This window comes from Coccomyxa subellipsoidea (assembly GCF_000258705.1).
Source record: "Coccomyxa subellipsoidea C-169, whole genome shotgun sequence".
NCBI classification, from domain to species: domain Eukaryota; kingdom Viridiplantae; phylum Chlorophyta; class Trebouxiophyceae; family Coccomyxaceae; genus Coccomyxa; species Coccomyxa subellipsoidea.
Genome location: NW_005178026.1, coordinates 227446 through 252181, shown reverse-complemented (window position 1 = coordinate 252181; position 24736 = coordinate 227446). Strand labels below are relative to the sequence as shown.

The 24736-nt window shown below is 51.4% G+C and overlaps 3 protein-coding genes across 3 annotated transcripts; all 3 read right to left on the bottom strand.

The window, feature by feature from the left end:
- Positions 1-10855, bottom strand: COCSUDRAFT_58094 (hypothetical protein; the record flags this gene model as incomplete). Its single annotated transcript, XM_005644345.1, has 20 exons — positions 1-60; positions 989-1143; positions 1566-1637; positions 2034-2174; positions 2545-2797; positions 3138-3384; positions 3679-4099; positions 4321-4425; positions 4626-4725; positions 4963-5137; positions 5503-6152; positions 6444-6562; positions 7058-7150; positions 7687-7848; positions 8505-8622; positions 8788-8879; positions 9204-9336; positions 9754-9875; positions 10441-10542; positions 10771-10855. 20 exons carry the CDS (start codon positions 10853-10855, stop codon positions 1-3), a joined length of 3405 nt encoding a protein of 1134 aa, XP_005644402.1.
- Positions 10856-11514: 659 nt separating this feature from the next.
- Positions 11515-12318, bottom strand: COCSUDRAFT_34115 (hypothetical protein). Its single transcript, XM_005644344.1, has one exon. The coding sequence runs from the start codon at positions 11876-11878 to the stop codon at positions 11606-11608; it is 273 nt and encodes a 90-aa protein (XP_005644401.1). The 5' UTR covers positions 11879-12318; the 3' UTR covers positions 11515-11605.
- A 466-nt stretch (positions 12319-12784) lies between these two features.
- COCSUDRAFT_25540 (putative short-chain dehydrogenase) lies at positions 12785-14906 on the bottom strand (the record flags this gene model as incomplete). The annotated part of the gene is made up of 4 exons (XM_005644343.1): positions 12785-13182; positions 13666-13876; positions 14415-14663; positions 14751-14906. The coding sequence occupies 4 exons, from the start codon at positions 14904-14906 to the stop codon at positions 12998-13000; spliced, it is 801 nt and encodes a 266-aa protein (XP_005644400.1). The 3' UTR covers positions 12785-12997.
- Positions 14907-24736: the final 9830 nt, after the last annotated feature.

The window sequence follows — 24736 nt, the reverse complement described above, 5'->3', positions numbered from 1 at the left end:
CTAAGGCGCCGATTTCCCCCCCTTCTGCAGGTCGGCTGCCACCACGTCAGCATAGTCACGCTGCACAAGCAAACGAAATGAATCATTCGTAATGTCTTCTTCACGCATGGTTTGCCTCCAGACTTGCTTTTCTGCAGACGCCCCCGGCCTGATTTGGCAGAAGCAGCAATAAAGAACTGTCACCCAGGGGAGAGTATCAAGAGGTATACTCCCCTTGTTGTAGCTCGTGCATAGCAGCAGTGTCCTGTAGAACACATTATGTGGCACGCATGTTAACGCATTACTCGCCTGCTTGTCAACGTACATACATTGCAAAGCAATTGCATCGCTAGGATGAGAATGCACCAGCTGTGTAACAGATTAACATCTATCACTAAGTGGTCGGTTGGGGGGCCTGCCCCCCCACACTCAGTAAAGGCTGGGCTCCGGGGTAGCCAACTACCGCTTAAGACTCGGGCACCTGTTGCTAGCTGCAAATGAAGGCCAGCACAGTGCAAGTGCAACCAGGTGAAACATGTCAACTGCAGACTGACCTCGCAACACAACCCGGCTTGCTTCGCTTGCACAGTCATTGGCAATTGGTGTCGGATTCGCTCTCGCCTGGCGTCTTTCTTGACTAGGTAACGGGGTTTGGCTATCCAAGCAAAGTAGCTACCGATGGCTACAGGGGGAACTGTGACAGCTTCTAAATTGAATTTTTCGTGTACACAGCGCCAAAAATTTGCCTGTTTCAGCGAAACGGCGGGAAAAAATATTCACTGCAGCATTGTGGTGTAAAAATACATCCTCTTGCACACTATGGCGCAATCAGCTAAATGCGCTGATAGCGCCTTTTTAAGCTGCCAGTCAGGACGCATACACTGCAAAGCGGCTGCATTGCTAGGTGCATGTCCTGTGCATCAAGGCAAGCACTGTGCAACAGGCTGTTCACCGTGAACATGCTAACAAACGCAGAAAGGTTGAAGTGTACGGAGGAAAGGTTAGTCACCTGGTATCCCTTCCTCCTGAGGAACCAGAAGCAGAGAGTGGTGGCGAGTGCCGCCAGCAGGAGCCCGCTGACTAATCCGACGACTAACCCGATGATGGCGCCCTTACTCAGCAGCCCTGTCGAGCTCGCCGCACTGCTCTGCACCTCTGAGCTGCCTGCAGAGCTCAGACAACGTAAGTAATTCTTATTGTAATCATTACATTTTAGAGACCTTTTGGGAGCCACCTGAGCCTGATTGGCTTGTGGGCAGTCGGTAACAGCCCATCTTCACAAAATTCTGATATGTCTGCGTTCCGTAAAAACTTTGGCAGTTGTATTAGTAAGTCTCGCAGCGTTTGCTCGCAGCATTGTGCCCAAGCAGAGGGCCTTCCCACCCCTCTGAATTTTAGGGTTTAGGGTGTATAGGTTTTTTCCCTGATACCCTTTATCCCAGGTTCATGAGCTTGCTTTTAGTTTTTACATTTCCGCGTAAACCCTAAACCCTTAAACCCTAAAAGTATAGGCCAAAACTGGCATTTGCTGGGAAAGAGCGCGCCTGGCGGCGGCGGCGGTGGCATGTTGTATTGGCCATTGTCACTGAGTACAGCAAAGGATGTTGGAGCGGTGGGGTCGCTGTACAAGATGTTGCCCGCAGCATCCGTAACGGTCCCTGCGTATGCAATACGTACCACTTACATGGCAACGTAATACGGCAAGCGGTAGTTTCCTGCTGCCTTGACTGCTAGCCTTGCCCATTGGTCACGCCCAAGGTGTCAGGCCATCTGCATAGACTGTCACTATGACACTTGCACACCGCTCCATTCCTCCTGAGAAGGCTGTGTATCAATGGACCTCTGCATGCCGATCCTTAAATTTTAAAGATGCCCCAAATTGCCGCCAAAATGAGCTGCCATCCGGATGCAACGCACTGATGGTCCCTCCATTCATTGTCTGGGAAAAATGTGTCCAGAAGCTGCAGCATGTCTGCAGACGTCTTTGCCTCTGTTGGCAGGAACCTTGTGTAGTTAAATCGTAAAATATCCAGAAGCACTTTAGCTGCGCGCACCTGACTTGATGACGACGCTAAAAGAGCCGGCGCCCGGGGTGAGGGCGAGCCACACAAAGTAGTCATTGGTGTGCTGCACCGGAATCACCTCGAACACCGAGCCGCTCGTGACTATGAGATCCTCCGCCGAGAAGCTGTCCACTGCAGTGGCAGCAGCACTCATTTGAACCAGAGCAAGCATCTTCTCACTAGTGACGGTAGTGAGCGCTGTAGCCAGGCATGCATGGGCAATTTAGCCCGGAAGTCGGATTTCAAGCATGGGGCCATCCATGCACTCTTGAAACGTCCTCTCGAAAACTGCACTGGGAATCATTTAATATTCAAAAAGTTCTGATATCCCGCCCCCAGCATCTGGCCCGTGCGCAGGCATGTCATGAGCCAAAGGGCCTTGCTATAAAAATTATTTTGAAACGCTGAGGAGCAAAGTCAGCGACATGCCGACTGCGCTGCAAAGTGCTATCATGCATTGTTGAGAGGCGGAATTCCAGACAGCTCAGCAGAGAGGACACACCGTGCTTGCTGAAGTTGAACAGCATCAGAACAAAGAGCGTGGTCTCGTTCGCGAGCAGCTTTCTGCGCCGCGTTACACCATCGGCCGGGGAGCCGAAGCGCTCGGAGACCTTAGTCATGGTGACTACGGGGCGAGTCGCGTCAAATGTGACTGATGCCAGCTGTCCTTCACAGCCGTCGCCAGCGAATGCCAATTGAGTTGTCAGTATCGGCGGCTGCTGGCCCACTGCCGGGTACGCGGCAGACAGAGGGAACTGCGCAGATTGCAAACACTCTCCATCAGTAGATCAAGCTGACATATTTTTAGTGGCTTAAACTCTCGCTTCTTGCTTGGATTTGGCGAGTCCATCAAGGGGTAGGATTTCGGCAGCCTTTACTGCAGCTTGTCTGCAGACGCACCTTGCTTCTGGCAGGAAAAGCATGTAATAAATCTGCTCATTGTTCCAAGCAGAACTTCTCGAATGACAAGAAATGTGCACTTTGTGGAAAAGTGCACCACAGCAGCAATGCCTAGGTGTCCAGAAGCACCCAGGAAATAGTATGCATGGAAGACAGGAATGTACAACAGTGATAGCAAGGGTCATCAAGGCGCACGTAGAGGGTGCCGAAGTAGGTTTTAGCGTCCTGCGAGGCAAAGAAACTGGCGGGGGTTTGGAAGCCCTGAGCGAGCGCGTCAAATGAGGCGTCCCCTCCCGCCAGGCTCAGCAGGCACCCGGGCGCACACTCCGGCGCTGTAAACGGCTCCGGGAATTGGAGTTCAAATTTCACGGCGCTCTGCGATGTGACGGCCGGTCCGGCGTAGGCCGGGCAGTTTGGCTGCGGCGCCGGCTTCGGTGCAGGCCTGCAGCATTAAGAAAGGCCTCACTTTGGCTCTGCAATTCAAGAGTCTTGCAAATCAAGGATGTCCGCTCAGCACCCTGGTACCCGGTAATCTCAAACAATGAGTCGGCGCTCACAAAACCTATAACTTGCCTACATATGACGCGGGGGCTGGTAACATGTCCAGTACAGCTCCGCTGGAAGGCTCTGGCAAGCATGACCAAAATATAACAAATTTCTGAACACTGCTGAGCTGTGGCAGGAAAGTCTCCTAACTGCACCTAATGGTGGACTGCAACCGAGGGACTGTGCACACCAGGGCAGCACGGCCGGGGCCGGGGCGGGCACCGGTGCCGGCCGTGGCGCGTGTCTTGGCGCCAGAAACGGCATCGGCGCCGGAGCCAGAAGAGGTGCGTGCACCGGCGCCAGTTTAGGCACCGGCGCCGGTGCCAAAACTGGCATGGGGGCCGGTGCCAGAACAGAAACCGGAGCCGGAGCGGGAGCCAGAACTGGCACCGGTGCCGGCGCCAGAACAGGCTCCGGAGCGGGAGCCAGAACGGGCGCGGCCTCGGCCCACGGCGCCGGCGCAAATGCCGGGGCGGCGGCCGGTGCGGCGGCTGCCGTGTCGGCTAATGCGACGAGCGCCACGAGGAGCTCGTAGAGGTACTGAGTGCGGCCGCAGTCGTCCTTTGCTGCGAATTCGGCTGTTGTTGGGTAGGTCAGGTTTGTAGGCGTCTCTGCGTGGCATACACACTCTCAATCTGGCGAGTCCAACAAGGGATAGGGAATTGGTAGCCTGTTGAGTGCAGCTTGACCGCAGACACACCTTGCCGCTTGGCAGGACACGCATGCAATGATAATGATCATAAAGACACTCATCAACCTGTAGCTGAGACAGCATTTGCAGGCAAACAGCATTTTGTTGCAGTAGGCTATGATTCTAGAGGAGGGCGCGCACTGTCGAGCATGGCTGTCTTCATGGCGGCTTCCTTGGATCCCCACTGGCTCATGATCTGGGGGATCGCGCCATTCAGAAGTGCCTCAAGGTCAACGCAGGGCGGGCCTGCACACGCACTCACACAAGCCTTGAGTGAGCCTGATCCTCTCTTTGTCAATTCTGCATCTGGTGGGCTGCAACTGTTGCGAGTCGCACAACTACCAATGCTGTAGCAGAGCCCCTGAAAAGTTGGGGAATCATCAATGTAATGGATAGATTATGAGGGCAGCTCCTTTGTCAGGCAGTGGGGAAGGGGAGTAATTCACCTGGTCCAATGACCTCAGGCTGAGGTCCCATCGCAGGGACGGTAATATCAAAATCGTACGGCGACCCGAGGGGCATTGGCGCAGGGCCAGGGGAGATAACCTGCGGCCACTCGCGTTTTTTTCAGGCACCTTTGCCTTTTTTTGGCAGCATCAGCTATCTAACAAATACTTTCAAATTTTAATTCAAGCTTGACCATACGAAAAAGTTTTCTTGCATTACATATAGCATGTGGGTTTTTTCTCATGCTGATCAATCATCCTTCCTTGATAAAGAGGACTATCTTCCCTGCATGCAAGGCGACGGCCAACAGTGAAATTTTCTGGTGTCCATATTCACCTCATCTATGGTCATCGGTCGCTCGTCGCTCGGTGCCAGAACAGGCGCAGGAACTGGGGCGGGGGTGGGTATGTAATCTTTGTAGTACTCTGCGGCAAATGTGAGCGAAGGGCCGCTGGCTGGTGCAGGAACTGGAGCCGCCATGAGGGCAGGGTCCGCCTGAATGAGCGGGAAGCTGCGAGGCATGCAGGGATTTGTCAGCATGACTCATCCAGTCATCAGCATGACTCATTCAGTCATCAGCATGACTCCTCAGTCGTGTGTCATCAATTGCAGTGAGTCAAACAATGTTCCTCCTTCAGTCACATGTCATCGCCGATGACTCATCGGCTGCAGCCAAGTAAGGGCTGAGCTAATGCCTGAATCTTGGATCTCAGATTTGGCGGCCAGGTGTTCTTCTGCAGGTGGGCACAGGCTATCTACTATTTCCTGTATTTAAACAGGCACATGGTGATCACTGAGCATGCCTACATGACATAATTGGCATCAGAAAGAGTGCCAGATTTGATTTCAAATGTTAAAAGTTCTCATTGAACCCACCTCATAGTTTCTGGCTCCTTGCTGGGCACCGGGGCAGGCGTTAAAACAGGCGCGGCTGCTGTGGCAGCTTCTGGCGCAATCGCGGGCGTATGCAATGACATAGTGTATGACTCATCCGCTGACGGCGCACCCGCCGCTGACGCCATGGGCGCGGTTGCTGGGGAGCCCGATGAGGTAATGAATGACTCATACTCCACAGAAGCCTCCGGCGCAGGTGCCGGAGTGGCAGCAGAATATTCCGATGATGTGATGAATATCTTATCTTGCTTGGAAGCTTCAAGCGCAGGTGTCGGCGCGGCTGCTGTATAGATCGATGACGTCATCGATGAGTCATCCTTCACAGAGGTTTCTGGTGCGGATGAAGGTGAAGTTGCAGGAAAGCCCGTTGCGTAGATGAACATCTCATCGTTGGTTGATGACTCAGGAGACAACGCCGGCGAACTGGCGGGCGAGGCTGCTGAGTCAGCAGGGGCTGACTCATCGGCAAGGAGTGACTCCGGTGCTGGCAAGGGGGACGGTGCTGGCGAGCTGGCGGGAATGCCAGGTGAGTCAGTGGATGAGTCAGCGGCAATGGAAATCTCCGGTGCTGCCTCCGGCGCCGCTGCCGGCGCGGCCGCAGGGACTCTTTCTCCGGGCGGGAATGGGTAGATCTGCATGAATACACATGCCACGTTCACGTCACCTATCTGGACTCTCAGCCTGCTGATAAATCTGGGAATAGATCCTCTCAGCAGCAAAGCATGGTTGGAACCTTTTCTGAGCGAGCTTGTTTGCTGCTGCCAGACAGGGCACTGGCAGCGAGTGGAACCAGTAGAAACAGCAAGCTGCATGCATGCGCGCATGCAGAGGCCACCCTCACAGAAGCAGTTGTTCGTAGCACAGGTCCATTCGGCTCTACGATGCAAGAAATGCTTGAAGAGGATGAGTCATTGGTGAGTCACCTCTATGGCGGCCACGGCTGCATTGCTGCTCTCCTGCCCCTGGAAGGTCAACACGAGGGTGCCGCTCTTGTCGACTGACACTGGGAAATGATGCCTCACCGCTGTGAACCGCTGCTCGCCTGCAAATGCAATCCACCAAGAAAGTATCGGCAGCCATGAAACCTATCATAAACCCTAAAATATAGTTCAAAACAACGTTGGCTGCTCTGGTCCTAGCTCTCGACCCTGTTCCCCCAAGAACAGACTGAGTCTTTTGTGAAGGCACAGCAACACTGCTGACTGGTCTGCCTAGTGTCTATTGACTAATATAGCCTCTTGGGTGCAGGGCTCTGAGGACATTGATATTATTATTATTTAATCAGTATTATTTAATGATTATTCCTATTATTACACGCTTTTCCTGCCAGAAGCAAGGTGCGTCTGCAGACACGCTGCAGTAAAGGCTGCCAAAATCCCATTTCTTGATTTGCCATTCCACAATTTGTTAGGGCAACCATCGTCACACCGCGGGCTTGCGAGTCTTTGACAGCTACTTTGCTGCGCATTAGCACTACCGAGGTTGGAACAAACCTCAGATGTCGGAACAAGTTTTTCTGGTACAAACAGGTGCAAACCTGCTTCCTGGAAGGTGTCAAAGTTTGACAGGGCTGCCTGGCTGTTGGCGGCCACGTCAAAGACCCGCTGCCCCACAGCTGTCGCGCTCAGCTCTGCACACAGTTGCACCATTCGGTCAGAACACTTTTTGGGGACCGTATATACGGCCGAACATACGGTCATACGGTATTAAAATATACGGAATACGGTCAAAAACGGCCTATTTTGGCCCAAAACACCGAATATACGACCGAATATTCACCGTATGCCGAATGGCCAAATCCGTATGGTGCAACTATGGCTCTGCAGCATTCAGCAGACACAAATCAGTTCCAGGACATAATAACATCTCTCGGATCACAGTGAGCCAGCATTGACCCGATCTTGCCCCTTGGACTCAGCCAGTGAAATTCTGTGAAACATCGTGTAAATTGCCAGTCCAACAAGTACGCCGGGACAAGGCAGGACATTGCCCACCATGCCCGGCTGAACATACTTGATAGTCTCGGACAGAAGCAACACTCTGCGGGTCACACCAGCATGCAAATTACTACGAAACTGAGCGGCTGTGTATGCATTCAAGCATTGCGCACACACTAAGCCTGGCACTCACTAGCGTGATTTTTGTTGATACTTATAGCGCACACACCGGCAAAGTGCAGCACAGCGACGTAGTCAGTGGATGGCTTGAGGCCGTCAGTCTTGCCAAAGATGTATCCGAACTCTGGCGCCGCATGAGAGTCCTGGTAGATCGCATCTGCGCCGTCCTCCGCCCCTTCGATGGCCGCCGTGGCTGCCAGGCGGCCCTCACCTGATGATAAAACCATTATTATTAGTAGTATTAGTATTGTTATCATTATCATTATCATTATTACGCGCTTGTCCTGCCAAGAGGCAAGGTGCGTCCTGCAGACAAGCTGCGGTTGATCAACAAATCATACTGCTTCTAAATCTCAATAGTCCCCGTCAGGGAAAATAAAAGCCATGTGATTGTTGTTTCTGGCCTCCTGAAGTCTTGACACGGCACATACAAAAGCCCTGCGCTGTGCAGATGGGCAATTAGGAACTCTTCCAACGCAAATGTATGTAGGTACGGCGTTGCGCGCTTTTCCGTGCTAGAAAACAGCAGGTGTCTTGACGTCCAAAGCATGCAAGAGGCAGGCCTAGGAAGGTTGCACTTGTCCTTGATGCATGTGTCAAAGCACCTGCTATGCTATGGGCAACATGGCTGCCAGCTGGCTGGGGACATTCCTCTCGGAGCCATTTCAATCGAGGAAAACTCAGGGTTTACCTTGCAATATACCCCCATGGCCGGAGGGGAATAATTGAGAGGATGCTGCAGCGCACCTAGCCCTAAGGGCTGGAACAAGCGTGTGATGAAAATAACAATTATACCCCCAGAATCTTAATTCCCTCAGGGAAAAATTAGAAGCATGCAGAGGGTGATCGCGTGAGAGGTGAAAGTACCAATGAAGCCGCTGTCGGCTGCCCAGACATTGCCGGCTGCATCGGTGAAGCTGTCGGCGCTGCCTGAGTTGATGCGCAGCAGCGCTGGCAGAAGCACCTCTATACCCGCCACCGTTGCCTGCTCATGGATCATTAGAAAATTGAACTTAAGCTCGTTCTGCAGAGCCTCAATATTTTTGGAGGTAGAAATAATTTTCGACCCATTGTAAAAAGTTACAATTTATTTTTCGGTTAAGTATCAGGCCAAGTACGGTACTCTTGAAGTAAAGCGTAGTGTGCATACCTGGTTGGCAGTAGCCACGAAGACAATGGTCAACAGGCCGTCTTCGCCGATCGTGACAGGAAACTTCTTCACCACGGCAACGTCCTTGGCGCCTGCAGCAACGCAGCAGCCCTGGCTCAAATATCTGCTATATGCTTTTCGAACGTTCATGAATTTCATTCTTTAGGGACCGCTTTGTAAATGCTCTGCAGAGCACTTCGAGTGTTGTACCACCAGTGGGTTCTATCATGATTTCTTTTTCTGTGCATCAAAGGCGCTCTGATGGTCTTTTCACCTTTGTGCAAGGGCCGCGTGTGAAAGAATACCAAAGTTCCATGCACACAGGGAACCCTCTCTGTGAGGAAAATGTCAATCCCTGCTGTCTGAAAGCCCAGAGGTCGGAGGAACCGGGAGCAAGTTCAAAGAAAATGGCTCACCGGCGTCTGCGATGATGTCATAATCAGGCAGCACAGCCTGATCATTGACGATGACGGTGAAGACTCGCTGGCCGACAGTATCGAAGTAGAGCTCTGCGAAGTGCAGCGCTAGAGTGTAAGTCTGTCCTGCCACCTGCGCACAGCATGGCATTCATATGTGATTCTGCCCATAATTGTGTCTTAGATTGGTGCCAATCCCTGACCCGCGGCTAGCAGCACATGCGGCAAAGTTTCCACAATTATTTTAGATGGCAGGCTGAGGTTTGAATACGGCCATAGATCAAATTGTTCAGGGAAACGGAGCTTGCTGGCAGCCTCTAGGCAATCGTTCAATAGGCAATCATTCAGTGAACCTTACCTCCCTTTGGCCACGATGTATGTAATGCAATTGCTGGAACATTCAGGCAAGATTGTGAGTGATACAAACAGGCACAAGGTCTAAGGGCTCCAACAGTGGTCCCACAACAAAGGGAGATCCTTCAGGCAAGCAGTGCTGACTCTGATGTAGACAATCATTGCTGGGAGATCAAAGGGTGCTAGAGTGAAGCACCAGGCCGTCAGCTGCCCCGAAGCTGTAGTGGAAGCTTCCTCCGATGCGGTTGGTGTCATAGACGACATCAGCGCTGTCAGCATCTTTATCTATGTGCGCGCTTATCGCCTCAACCCCCCCGCCTGCAAACATAATCACCCTTAGGTCCTCCTACTGATACCCCCACTTATAAACTCATTTATTACACAAGTTTCCGTAGGGCTTTCTTGCACGCTAAAAAGCTATCACTTTGGGATCCCGCAACCTAAAAATCGGCCAACTTTACTAGGGGCTTTTGGGCTGCAAAACAGTTATTTTATGTTCCACGCAGGCAAGTTCCCGCGCCCTCAAAACCTGTTATTAAACGTCCCGCAAGCTAAAAAATAATCATTTGTTGTGGCTTTGTATTTGAGCACTTATTCCATTTCTTCTTAGAAACCCTGCTTGCCACTCTGCAGATCACAACTTTCGCTGCTGATGAGAGATAGTTTCCCTGGGCATAAGTTCAATTCACACAAGGCAACTCAAATGTGAAGAGCAGCCTTCATATCTGGTCTGCTCTATTAACAAGCTCTGAAATGCTTGGCTGCACTTACACTGGATGTGAGCGACAGAACAGGGAGGAGAGGAATATGACACCTCTGTAGCTGAATGCAGTCATACTGGTTCACAGAGGAGGCAGTAATGGGTGCAGAAGGGTGCTCAAACCTCTGTAGTTGGAGTCTGGAGACCAGGCATTGCCGGCTGCATCCGTGTAAGCGCCAGCGCCTGTGTTGCCTGTGTCAAGCCTGATCACTGCCGGGTGATATCCTGCAAACGGGCAAACAAGCTCCTTCAAGAAGAAAAAGACATCATTCCTCAAGGCTTTGCTGTTATATCTGACATTAAACGGGTGGCTGAGAGGCCGGCAGGAGGCCGATTTGGAAAGTGACAGGCACAAGTGAGCGCAAGCAGACGTCATACAAGTGGTCATTGTGCAGGCAAGAAGCAGAGACCCGGTTTATACCGGGGATTAATGGTGTGAGTATTTGTGTTCACCTGCAAGTGCTGCTGGGAGGGCGAGGAGCAGCAGCAGGCCTGCTCTGTGGGCAAGGGATGCCTTCTGCCTACTGTATCCTGGCATGTCTGGTATCCACTTTCAGGATCCCTTCCGTGCTGCATCACACCAAGCATGTTAAGAGTCGTGTCGAAGAGCTCATCAGCAAAATAAACTTACTTGAACCGTGGATTGGACATGCTCGACATGCCCAATTGCCTGTCGTTTGGGTAAAGGTTGGGACATCGCGCACCTGTCTCTAGAGTCAACCTTTTGGATGAAAACTTTATTCAATTCTATTTCATTGCCGTCCCTTTAGAACAGATCTGATCAAGGTACGGTAAAAGAGCCGTGCACACCTGATGGTTCTCGAAGGGGCGAGTTGTGGTCGCCGTCGGTCACGCTGGTTATTGCCGGCAACGTTGATGGATTCTTAGAAGTATAACAGTCTGCCACGCCCGGGAATCTAAACGATTCACCGTAACGATAACATTTTCACTGGCACATGTCCCAGGGATGCCGCAAACTTCCGGAACGAAGAACTTCTAGAACACAGCCTTGGACACTTCGTGTGTTGTGAAAATGTCCCCGCACGCCTCATAGCATACTTACTGGCTGGGCGGGTGAACAATGCCGATGCGTTGCGACTCAAAGCAAGAGGCACGCCCAGGACAGCGACAAAGATTCCACGTGATGTCACGTGCATGGTTTGACTTGAATAGGGGCAATTAGTATACTAGTTTAGTAGTAAAGTTAGTAACATTTCTGATACTGCAAACAACCGTTGAAGCTTTGTCTGCACTTCCGATGATTGTTTCACAATGACCATATAAAGTGTCAAAGACTTCTATAGCATGGCAACACCAGCAGGCCTAGGCCGAACATCAAAATCATCATGAGATCACAAAAAATAAGCATCCCTTCGCAGGAGGAAAGAGCATGCTTGGCATACTTGAGATCAGGCTGCAAGATTAGATAATGCAGAACGCAGTATGCTGAACTTGTAAGCCATCTCAATTGCATCAGCACGCTGTGTGCACTTCTTCCTATAGGCTCTCCAAATTTCTCCTCTGCTGATCTCCCAGTAGTACTGACAACCGGCTTCTTCATGCTGCGCTCAGAGGCATATCATGCAAAGCAACAATTTACCAGTCATAATTGAAAATGCGTCTCAACCCATCATCCTTCGAAGAAAGCAGGTGCAGCTAACAGAACGCCAAATGACGTCCAGAGATCAAGCTGTGACACAACATATATGACTGGTCCAGCAGTTATGACTCGCATTGCCCGCAGACAAAGAGGCCGCCTTTAAACTGACGCAGGTGATATCCGGATATCACCTGATACAGGATCCTGTATCAGATGCACTACAGCTCTCATGCCCCTATATTTCAATCCACTTCAAAAAAAAGCATACTGCATTGTAAGGTCAAGCTTTTACTTCAATGACACAGCACACGCAAAGTTCCACAAGCGTAATTGCAACAAAAACATGCGAAGCAGCTTTCCCTTTCAGGTACAGATTTTGACAGGGAACGCCCTGACATTGGAGCAGGCAGAGGCAACGCCTCAGGCCAGATCTTCCTTCCAGAACAAAACGCCCCTCGCTCTGAGTGGTGCTCCCAGCAGAGAGAACACTCAGACTGCATAGCCGCGCCCTACAGAGGGCCTCAAGATAGCATGCAGAGTCCACAAGAGGGACCGCCTCAGACTGTACACCCATTCCGGCTGAGGGGAGGAATCACAAGGGCTCCTGAGATTGCTCTTATTGGGAACAAGAAATCCACACAGCGGAGGGAACGCCTCGGGCATGGTGGTGACTCCGGCAGAGGGAACGCTCAATCCGCATGCCCAGTCCATCAGAGGGAACGTGAACGCCTCAGTCTTTGTGCAGAGCCCGATTCCTGCAATGGATCGCCTGATGGAAAGATGTACCTGGCGGATGGGAACGCATGCTCAGGCGATGCTGTAAACTTGGCAGAGGGAACGCCTCACTCTGGCGATCACTGTGCGTGTGGCAGGGAACGCCTCAGAACTTGAACCCCAGCGGAGAAAGCGCCGCGATCAGGCGATGGAATGAATGACACCGCCTTCAAAACGCATTCCGGCGGAGGGAACGCCTCAGGCTGCCAGGCAGCGCAGCGCGTGGGGAGGGAGCGCCTCATAACGCCAGCGCAGCGGAGAGAACGCCTCAAACCAGATGCACAATTCGGCAGAGGGAACGCCAAGTCAGACGATGGAGTGGATGATGCCGCCCTCGACGCGCTGCGCGGATCCGTTGATGCCGGAAGCCGCGGCCGAGGCCAGGAACACCGCCGCAGACGCGACCTCCTCCGGCCGCAGAAAACGGCGCAGCAGCGACCCCGGCTCCGTTTGGGTGAAATATGCCTTCGCTTCTTCCTCGTTGCTGCGCCCTGCAAAGCAGGTCGTTTTAAAATCTCAGCTCCCTGTCCTTGACTTGGAGTTTGGAGCTCATATGCTCCAGGAAGGAAGTGTGAATATAAGATGCAGCGCTGATTGGAGCAACCTCTGAGAACGCACGGGGTTCAAGGAAGATATCTTCATAGAGCCCACAGCTGAGACAGACACAGCATCAAATTAATTGACACAGCTCGGCTCTGTCAGCACCCGAGCACCCCCTTCAACAACACCCAGAATACAAGGCAGCACCACACGCACAACTGCGTGCAGCAGCCCTCGTGCCGTGCCCAAATGGCAAAGCATAGAAAGGAACATTGGAAAACCCCTTGGTAGGGCACAGAAAGGAACAAAGGATCCTCCAGCAACAGAAAGCCCTGTCAATGATCAACAGCGCAGGAGCACACACCAGCCCTGCACACACAGCCCTGCAGCACCTACAAATCAGTGTGTCCTTGTTGAAAGATTAAGTGGCGCACCAGTCTTTGCAGCGATGCCGGCAATGTATTTCTCGACTCCCTCGGTCCAGGTGGGCCCCACAAGCAGGCTGTTGACGGTCACTTCTGTCCCGGCACAGAGTTGCGCCAGACCGCGCGCGAGGCCGATCTGAGCCGTCTTGGTAGCGCTGTAGTGTAGCATGCTGGGGATTGCGCGCACTCCCGCCTCGCTGGCAACCAAGATGATCCGGCCCTGCAAGCAGGCGGATCAGACATTGATTAGAATGGCGGGATAGGGCAGTACAAGATGCCCGATGCATGTATTGGAATCCCAGCGGGGTGCAGCCTTGCAGAGAGGCACAGCCAAACCACTAAAGCTCACACAAATGCTCTGCAGTATATCAGCAGAATGCAGCCCTGCAGAAGGGGGAGTAAAAAAGGTCAAACGTTGGTAAAAAAAAACAGTGTTGGGGAGAGTCTATGTTCACTTTGCATGCGCACTTGCGCACGTTGGCCCTTTCCAGACTCAACATCCTCCCTGTATTGTTGCAAGAGGCAGTGCAAAGCATTGACGCGAATCGCTCAGGTTTGTCAGCCATGGTGGTGGTCTGCTGTCAGAGTGCACAACTGGGATCTCCTGCTGTGGCCCTGCCCACGAGTAATGCTCCCAGATACTGAGACACCACACATCAAAACCACTAGTCAAGGTATCTATTTCCAATTCGTGCGCTTTGATGCCCAACCTGCCCTCAAGTCAAGTTGATGGTGGGCAAGACAAAGCTGGATTTCACCTGATTGCGCTTCAGCATCGGCTGGAGGAAATGCCGGCACAGGCGGACGTTGGAAAAGAAGTTGACGTCGAAGGTGTGCTGCCACTCCTCGTCGGTGATGTCCCAGAAGTCCTTCACGGCAAAGATGCCAACATTATTGACCAGCACATCCAGCGGCCGCTGCAAGGCGTCCACCGCATCGCAGAACGCCTTGGTCCCCTCCTTGGAGCCAACGTCACCAGCGATGCCAATCAAGTGAGCGGATGCGTGCTTCGCCTGCATACAGATCAACCTTGCTATGCCACATCGTACTACACCAAGTCCACTATGAGTCATACAGACAAAATCCAAGCCCACCTTTATCTCTTTAATAGTGCTTTGGATGGACTCCTCGCTCCTGCCATTTATCACGACGTGTGCGCCGGTCTGAGCAAATTTCAGGGCCATCGCCTTGCCGATGCCAGACGTGCTGCCCGTCACCACAACGAGTTTGTCCTGAAGATCGAGATCCATATCGCACCAGCTGAATGGAGAGGATTGCCGATTGACAGTATTGTTTGGATTCGCTGTCAATTATTTCATGCTCATGGCAATGCTTTGATCTGCCGTAATGGAACCCGGCCTCCAGCTTCCAAGCAGCTACAGGAGCATATGATAGAACCTGCCGATGACTTTGCTTTGCTCGCCACCACACCTGCTCATTTGCAACGCTTGATTGATGCAGCTGCTGAGTTTTGTGAACAAACGGGAATGGTCATCAGTGTTGACAAAACAAAGATTGTGGTGTTCTCTTCAAGTTTGCCAGGACCTTTTCAATGGCTTTGTGGTGGTGCGCCTTTACATTGGGTTCAGCAGTTTGAGTACCTGGGTGCCCTTTTTGACGGTGCCCAAGGCATTAATCTCACCTTTGGCAAGCTTCACAGGAACATGTGGGGTGTGTGGGCACAGCTCAAGCAGCAATATGGGAAGTTGCATTGCAGCATGTCAGCTGGCCTGTTGTTGCGCCTATATGATGCATGTGTGCCGCCGACTGCCTCCTACGGTTGTGAGGTGTGGGGCCTGCGCAGCCTTCCTGGTGGCGACAGCCGGCGGGGCCGGGCTGCCTTGGCCTCCTCTCACCTGAAAATTCTGAGAGACATTGCTGGCGTCCCCACCTCTGTGCATGGTGCCATCTTGCTTAAGGAGTTGAATCAGCAGACCCTTGATTGTGTGTGGTGGCGGCGCATTATCAAGTTCTGGAACAATTTGGCTGCCTTGCCTGCAAATAATTTTCACAGGCAAGTGGCCCTTGATGATTGTTGGGATGCCATAACCCGTAATGTTAAGAATTGGGCTTGGGCCTTCATGCGGGGCTTGCGCCGAATTGGGTATGAGTTTGTTATTCGGTTTGACACCCTTGTTCCTGTGGAAGTTGATGCTGTGATGCAGCTGCTAGATGCGCAAGCACTGCAGGTTTGGGATGACATTGACATTTGCCCTAGGACCTGCCCGTCCAGCAATGCCACCTTGTGTACATATCACAGATGGTTTGCTAGGCCAGCTTGTGTGCGCCACCCTTGCCAGCTCTTACAGCAGCCTTTGAGTGCCCGTTGCTTGCGTATACTGTTGAAGTTCAGGATGGGTTGTCATAGTCTGCCCAATGTCTCGGGCCGCTGGGCAAGGATTCCCCGGCCCCAGCGTTTGTGCATGCGTTGTGCCCAGCAGGTTATTGGGGATGAGCGCCACCTTGTGTTTGAGTGCCCTGCCTTGCAATCTGTTCGGGACAGATATCCTGGGCTGTTTGGTGCAGCCATTGTGACGATGCAGCAATTCATGTGGCAGTTGGACATTGTTGGTGTTGCACATTTTGTGATGGATTGTTTTGATTATTTGGATGCTGCCAGTTCATCCAATCAGCCCTAGGCGGCTGGAGTGATGTAATCTTCCTTCCTTCCTTCCTTCCTCCCTTTTGGCTGCTTTTGATCAATTTGTAATGTAAGTGTTCGATTGGTTTGCTGGATGGCAATCCGGCATTTAATTTAATTATGCCGGATAGAGAATCCCGGTGGGAAAGAACCGTCACCCAATGCCAGATGATGATCATGTAATATGACTGTCAGCTAGAGCCTGCTGTGTAGTCTAGGAGCCTTGCAAATAAGTAAAAGATGGCTTCTCGTTCATTGGTTTGAGCATCCCCTCAGTAGGAAGGAGTGCCATGCATAGGACCAGCAGTAATTTTAGACTGGTCAGAGTTCAAATCAATGGGATACAAGTCTTATCCTGGTAGGATCTCAATTCTATTTGGGGAGCCAACCACACAGACACTTATAGTTCTGGAGTCTATACACTTCAAAGCTATTTAACATCGTAGAGGTCATTACAAAACAAGCAACAAATTGCATTGCATGGCTTGCAGACTCTCTCAATTTGCCCTGAATCTAGTGACATGAAGAAGCATGTGCCAATGTGAAATAAAACCCAAATATATTGTTTCCAAGCATGTCATCACGGTGCCTTCACGGATGTCTTTTGAGTGACCGAACCAGCAAAGGCCACAATCTTTGGTGGTAACCCCTGTCCTAATTTACCACCGGCCTCTCCGCTGCCCTCGTGTCTCTGGTACCAGATCACAAATGCCCGCTCAGATAATCTGCTCAATGATCAAAGCAGGAGACAGTGAATGCTCGAAATTCACTTCCAAAGCAGGAAGGAAGGTCTGCCCCTCCGTGTGAAAAGTCACTGCATCTAAAATGCTGCCACGCATGCATGCCGCCAGTGTGACATGAGACATCACTGCAACACTCTTGAAAAAGCTCAAGGCTTTGAAGGGCATGTCTCAGACATCGAGTGTCCGCAGGAGATAGCTTACTTGCCATGTCCAGACTAATGACGATGACCCAGTATCCATATATCCATGTAAAAGCTGCAAATAAGGCAGCATTGCCAATTTGCATACCTGATAGGACGACTTCATACGACGCAAGATGGCACGCCGCGCAACAACGGCGACGAGAGCCAGCAGGAAGCCCATGACGAGACCGACGACTAATCCGATGACTGCGCCGCGACTCAGCCGCGCGCCCGCCATGGCCGTGAGAATGCTGCTGGATCCGGTGGAGTTCCCTCCAGCTGCCGAAAAAGAGCCAGAACCGTTACTACCTGCTGCAAGTAACTTCAAAATGTGTGGCACATGCTGCACATTCCATCTTTGAGACGAGGTCTGTACACAAAGGCACACCCTGGGCATGCCCGGGAGCTTCACAGCTCTAGAAGCAAGGGGGAAAGGCATGTGCAATTCTGCTTTAGATTTTGCACTTGGATCTCGTGCAGCTGCAGCTTGTCAAATGTCAGTGCGGACCGGTGCATTTATCACATTAGATTTGTAATCTGAAGTTGGCAGTCAAGCTGGCAATCACCTGGGACGGGTATTGTGTACTGCCCATTGTCGCTGTCAACTCCGAAGATTTCTGGCGAGGTGGGGTCGGAGTACAGAACGTTCCCTGCCGCATCCTGAACCTTGCCTGCGTCACAGCACCCGACTGTTCTTCATGCCCGACAATGACTAATCATTACTCACTGGTTAGAAACCTGAACAGTGTTCTTGGTCTGTCAAGCATGTGCAGTATCATGTCATGTCATGCTCAAGCCCACATTGAGTCTTCTTCTACTTCTACTGGTAGTACCTCGATGGAATTTGGCATTTAACCATAATGGAGAATTTGCGGCAGCACTCACTCAAGGCACTGCGCTGTCTCGCGTCACCAGTATCCGGATTCTAATCCTTGGTCGATGAAATGTATATTTCTAATTGTAGGGTTTGTGATTATGGATTTGAACCCCAAACCCTAATTTTAAGTAACAAACAGTAACAAACAACAAAGACATCTATTCATGGAGGCTTGCCTGGGCGGATGGCAATGCTGAAGGAACCGGTGCCGGAGATGACAGCGACCCAGACAATGTACTGCGTGGTATTAGTGTTGGGCACAGTCAGCACCTCGCTGACAGCGCCGCCCCTCACGATGATATCATCCGCGCCGAAGCTCGCCACTGCAGACCAGCGCTGTCAGATTACTAATAATTTATTGGTTATCACTACATGGTGCTTTACTGACCAGTCTGCATCCTTTTGGCAATCCCAACAAGAAGGCCACGCTTGCACAGAAAGGCTTTGAGAACTCTGCTAATGGTGCCTTGGCCATATTGACCTGTGGCATGCGAACTTTCCCCCTCTTGAAAAAGAGCATGTTGTCCCAGGGCAGGCAGAGATTCATCTTGTGAACCAAAATACACAGCCTCCCTTGTATTCTCGAGCAAAAAAGATTAAAAAAAATTATTTTCTGAACTTATGAAAGATTTGATTGGGGGGATGAACTCACCGGGCTTGCTGAAGTTGAAGAGCATGAGGATGTAGAGTTGCTGGATTCCGGGAGCTTCCATCAGGCGCCTCCGGATTTTTGTGTTGTTGTCCGGTTCGCCGAAGCGCTCGGAGATCTTAGTGATTGAGCACGTGGGGTGCACTGGGTCGTAGGTGACGTCAGCGAGGCGGGTCGCTGATGTCATGTCGCATGGGTTGCTGATGTAGTCGATGCATGCGTCCAGCTGGTCGACCCTGGCCAGCTCCTTCCGCTGTAGCTGGGTCTGCTGGTTGAAGTGCGTTGCAGCAAAAGGGAACTGCACCAGAAAAAAGTATGTGTCAATTGGGCTCACTCATTGTTGGCTGAAAAATTCCCTTTAAAATGCACATGATGCTCTTACCAAGGATTTCTTGACATTGTTCAGCCAACGCAAGATTTAAGCATGCTTGCCAGATGCTACCAGTGCTTTTTGAAATGGATGGATTCAATAAACTGCTTACCTGGCAGACAACGATGACATAAGAATTAGCCAATACTCCCAGGCTTCAGACTGAGCCAAGGTCCCCAAAGGAATAACAATGAGATGAGTTGACCAGGCTTCCCAGGGATGAATAATGAGAGGAAGCATCAAACTTCCCAAGGGAAAACAAACATGAAAAAAAGAGTTATCCTGAACGAATGGTAAAAGAGCGAGCTCACATAGAAGAAGGTGGTGTAGGTTCGGCGGTCATCACTCGGCTCGAAGACAACGCCGCGTGAGATCGGCCACCCCTCCTCAGCCGGGTCAAAGGAAGCTTCCCCGCAGCCGAGCCTCATCAGGCAACTGGGCGCACACTCTGGCGCATCGAATGGCTCGTCATACCTGGCACGCAAGTAGACCAGAATTTTGGGCTTGAACACTAATAATTGATCCTCTCACACTCCTTTTTAAGTCTGCTACCAATGACTGTAGGTGGGCCAGCAAATTTAATGGCTAAAAGTGCCCACAATCGCAATTAATTGGGTCTTGGCTGGTGTGTGACAGATCAGCCAAATGTCACTCTGTGGCCATCTGAAAATGAACCATGTACTTGCACACACACATTGCCACTGCGCGGGGAATGCATGCAGTTTGACAGCTTCAGCAATCCGTTGGCCACATATGAAACGTACACATGCTACTGATAGTAGGACCTGTGCAGATTGTTGAAAAGCATTACCTGAGCTCCACCCGTACGATGCCAAGTGATGTGATCTCTGGGCCCGAGTATGCTGGCACCGGGAAATGGGGGCACTGTGAACCGCCGTCATCCTTTGGCCCTGACGGCCTGCATGCATTCCAAAAATAAAGAGTGAAATAAAGCATAGCTTTTATCCTTTTATTCTCAGCTGCTCTGGATGGCGATTTCTTGGCATTATGCAAGCTTGGTCGGTTACAGTTTGTGTGGTGAAGAGCTCTTAGTAGATTTACATGCACCAGTAAGAAGCGGTGGCTTGCTATGCCGCTATGAGTCATCAAAATTTAATCTGCTTCCTTGTGGCTCACTGGTCCATTGGAAATCTCAAGTTCGCAACAGCATCAGCATTGGCATACACTAACAGAAATGAAAATGTTTTCCACACCCCAATTATCAGGACATCGGTATAAGAACGCTCCTGAAGAAGATTAGAGTATTTCTAAGACAGAGAACCGGGCTTCACCCGGGTGCAGGAGCCTCAAGTCCTGAAGGTGCTGTGGCAGGAGCTTTGTCGCCGGTACCCTGAGGGGGATTAATAACGGGCGCTTCTGCCGGGGTATTAACCTGTGAAAGCCCTTCCGGGGCCGGCACAGGGGCGGGGGTTTGGGGGTATCCCCCTGTACCGGGGGGGACCATATTGTCCAGAATTTCAATCAGGAGCCCAATCCTTGTCATGTACTGCTTTTTGGTATTCTGAAGGTCCTGCAACTCCCGGCATGGGTCGCCAAAGGCCACCTCCCTCTCAAACACCCGAGGGACCAGGAATGCATAGTCCTCGTCTTCAATTGTCCAACCTGCAGGTACCACCGGTTCTCACTCCTACTTGCACTGAATTTTGAACGGAATGCAGACATATGAGAAGTTTGTGATATGAAGATGGGCAGTGACAGACTGCTATGCGACCAATGAGCCTCAGTGTGGCTCCCAAAGGGTCTTTACAATGCAATGATACTAATATTAGCTTAGTTGCACTGGTTGAAGCACTTGCAGTGGAGCCCAATTCAGACCGGACACTCAACAGCAAGTGTTGCTTGCACGCAAATAGTCTCATAAATAAAAAAACACAAATATTTCAAAGCACATCCGAGTCAATATTTGCGTTGTTTTGAGGTGCAGGGAGGTGCTCATACATGCTATGCACGGCTCAAGATAGGCAGTCAATTGAGGTGTTGGGGAATTGAGGCTTTGCGAGGCCAGGTGCAAAAAGATCACCTGCCACAACCTTCTGCAGAATTTCAAGTATGATCTGGTATTCTTGGAGCAGCAGAGTGGAAATTTGCTGGCCAAGATCGGGTATCTGTGCAGCGCAGATTTCACCTGTCCCATCTGCATTGCATGCACTCATAGATGGTCAATGTACTGATGCGCTCTTCACTCAACATTATTAGCCTTCCTCCAGTGCAAGTTGCACATGAGCAACTTGCATGGAATGCAGTACGGTCAATTTTATATCACAGAGTTCCTTCAAGCAACCCCATCAACCCATTCAATGCCACAGGATGCATCCGGGTCCTTTCCCCTTGCAAGCACGCCACTTCCATTCTTTCTCTCGCGACCATATCAAAACGGAATGCATGATTGCCTGAATTGATCGTGCCATCTCCAGAGGACTGCAAACCAAGAGGCAAGCAAGCTGAGAAGAAAACCTCTCACCTTCCGGGTCGGGCCCGCCGGCAGGCAATGGCTGCGGCGCCGGCACAGGAACAGACAGTGGCCACATCATAGGCCCCGGTGCAGATGCGGGTGCAGATATGTCGGAAGGCTCCAAGGTGACCACCCGAACCGGCTTCAGCTGCGCAGCTAGCAGCGGCGCCGGAGCGGGCGCGCCGTTTGGCCGGGAAGCAGCAGCCTTGAGCGGTGGTAGTGCTGAAGAGGGCTGGAGGGCGGGCGCTTGGACAGGAGCAGAGTCGTCTCCCATGACAGGTTGCAGCGCCGGTGCCGCAGTGGGCTGCAGGATGAAAGGAGCTCGAACGGCAGTTATATGTTCTGATGGCAGGGCTGTGGGTGCAACACTGGGTTGTGGTACGGGAGCTGGCATTGGTGCCTGGATAGGCACAGATTGCGGTGCCGTAACGGGCGGCATTGCCGGTGCCTGAACTGGCGGTTGTTTTGGTGCCGTAAGGGAATCAAGAGCAATCGCCTGATCAGGCTTGAGTGCTGATGCGTGTACGGGCTCGTCACCCGGAGCCTGAGCTGGCGCTGGCGCGTGAACCTGATAGAAGGATTCTGTTGACTCTTCAAACGTTTCCGGAGACGGAGCCAGAACTGGCGCAACTGCCGGTGTATGAATAGGCGCAACTGTTGGTGCCTGATTTGGCACCGCAGCCGGTGCCGGTGCTTGTGCCGTAAAGGTCTCTGAAGTCGTCGCCTTAACAGGCGCTGTCGCCGGCGCCAGCTCAGCAACCGTAACGGGCGCCAGTGCCGTAACGGGTGTCGAGGCCGGTGCCACAATTGGTGCTGAGATCTGCTCGTCGCCTGTAGGAGCAGCGGCAGGTGCAAGAGGTGGCAGTCCACCCACTACTGGAACCGCAGGGTAGATCTGCGGGTTGGCAGCAACATTGCATCATTTCAACAGATCTCCTGAAAAGAGTCCACTTGAAGATCTGCAGAAGATACCCTCATGCAAGCATGATGGTGTACATGGGTGTAAGGTCTGCCCAATTTGCTCTTGAGCTATGGGCGACAGGGCATGTTTTATTGCAGGTGTTTTTAATCATCTAGTAGGATGATTAAGCCATGCTTGTCACACCTCGATGCCGGCCACGGTTGCACTGCGCTGCACGCCCGTAAATGTGAGTATGAGAACGCCCCCGGAGCCCAGGACAACATCAAAGTGGCGTCTCACCGGCACAAAACGCTGCCCTCCTGCAATGTGTCACACCCAGCTCACCTTTTTGGGATATTTTCATTTTTGTTTCAGTTCCAAGTAGTCGTTGATAGATTAGATTGGAAGGCTGTGACAGAAACTCTGCCGCAAAGCACCTGATCCTCGCGGCTTGGAACGGCTTGTGTCCTTTACATAATAATAAGACCTTGTTCAGTCTGAGTACGGTTATAGGTTTGTGGCACCTTGGAATCATGCTACGAATGCCAGAGGACACTTGATGAAGGGGCAAATATCAATGTGCTGAAGGACGACCATTGAAAAGCACTGTGGGTGCACCACATATCTGCACAAGAAAAACAGGAGGATGGTCACACGAGGATGTACCTGCTGCAGCAAAGATATCGAAGCTCTGCAGCATTAGCTGTCCGTTGATCTGCACATCGAACAGCCGAGTGCCTGGGGCTGTTGCGTCCAGCTCTGCATATCCACACAACATGTTCCCCTCTGAGTATGGGGGGGATATTTATAATATTATTATACATATTGAATGTCACATGCCTTTAATCTTATAGAGATGTTTTTGGTAGGGTGATTATTGAGGGCATTCCCACACTCTGAACCCTCCGTGTAGACACTGCATCACCCTTTCCCATGCACACCCACACCCAACCTAAGTGACACATGACTTTTCTTTTCGATTATTACTCTTGCAGCAATGAATAACAAGGTACCCTGCGCTGACAAGATCGATCTTCTATATTAGTGCATATAAGGATCGAGAATAATGGAAAGCAGAGCCTCAGGGCTAACTTGGCATCTAGTCTCTCAAAACGGAAAGCAGGTAATGATGACAATATATGAGATATGACGTGAAGGTGGATGACCGCAAAATGGCCCCTTGATCATGTCACGAATTACGGCGTAATTGTGTCACCTAAAACACTACAAATCAAAACTGCACAAGCCTAATATATATGACAAAACATGGCGCATTTCGCAAGAGGAACGCACCGATAAAGTCCAGAACAACAGTGTAGCCGGCAGAAGGGGTGAGTCCGTCGGCAGGTGAGAACACATAGCTGAACTCGGGCGCCAGGTGGTTGTCCTGATAGATCGGCCGCCGATCTTCTGGCGCGGATATTGCCTCCAATGTTGCCTCCCTTCCATCCCCTGCATTAAACACCAGCAACCCCCTTAATTACAATAATGTAGGGGGTATTCTCATTTTGCAAGACCAGTGGATAATGTTAGGCATACTCACATGCCCATTTGTGCATGTCTTGCTGAAGCCCTTTATCCCAATTTTCTTGCACCAGAGCAGTATGATCAGCGGGGGTTTTTTTCTTTCAATCTCATGGACCTCGCTGATCAAGAGAAGTGCACCAATTAGAAGGCCACTCAAGCACACTGTCAACTTGGTAGCCGGTGCAAAAACGGCCAAAAAAGCGCACCAACAAAGGAGTGATCCGCGGCCCACACGGCACCATCGCTGTCTGTGTAGTCATCCACAGCGCCAGCATTGATCCGCATCAGCGCTGGCACCAGAACCTCAATGCCTGCACTTGTGACATATCCATTACTAATCATCACCTTTCCAGTGCCAGAACTCTTTTGGCAGGGCCTTAAATCTGCAGCCACTGTAAGCCAGAATTGATGTCAAACCACCTGATGGGTTTCCCCTCTGACTGTGTGCATGATTGGCCATTAGTAAGCTACGCACCAAACGCAATGGCACTGCTCTACATGCTGCAAACAATGCTCTGTTTGGCAAAGGGCAATTTCTTTGGCTTGTCCCTGCATTGCAACCAGCTACCACACAGAGCAAGCCCCACACAGCCTACTTTTTATGGTGTTCAATGCACGTCTTTTAGGACAAAGCGGCAACTTGACATAACGGCAACAAAAAGTGCCGACGCCGCAGCGCGCACAGCGCAGCGGCCGCCAGGAGGGCGGCGTCCACAA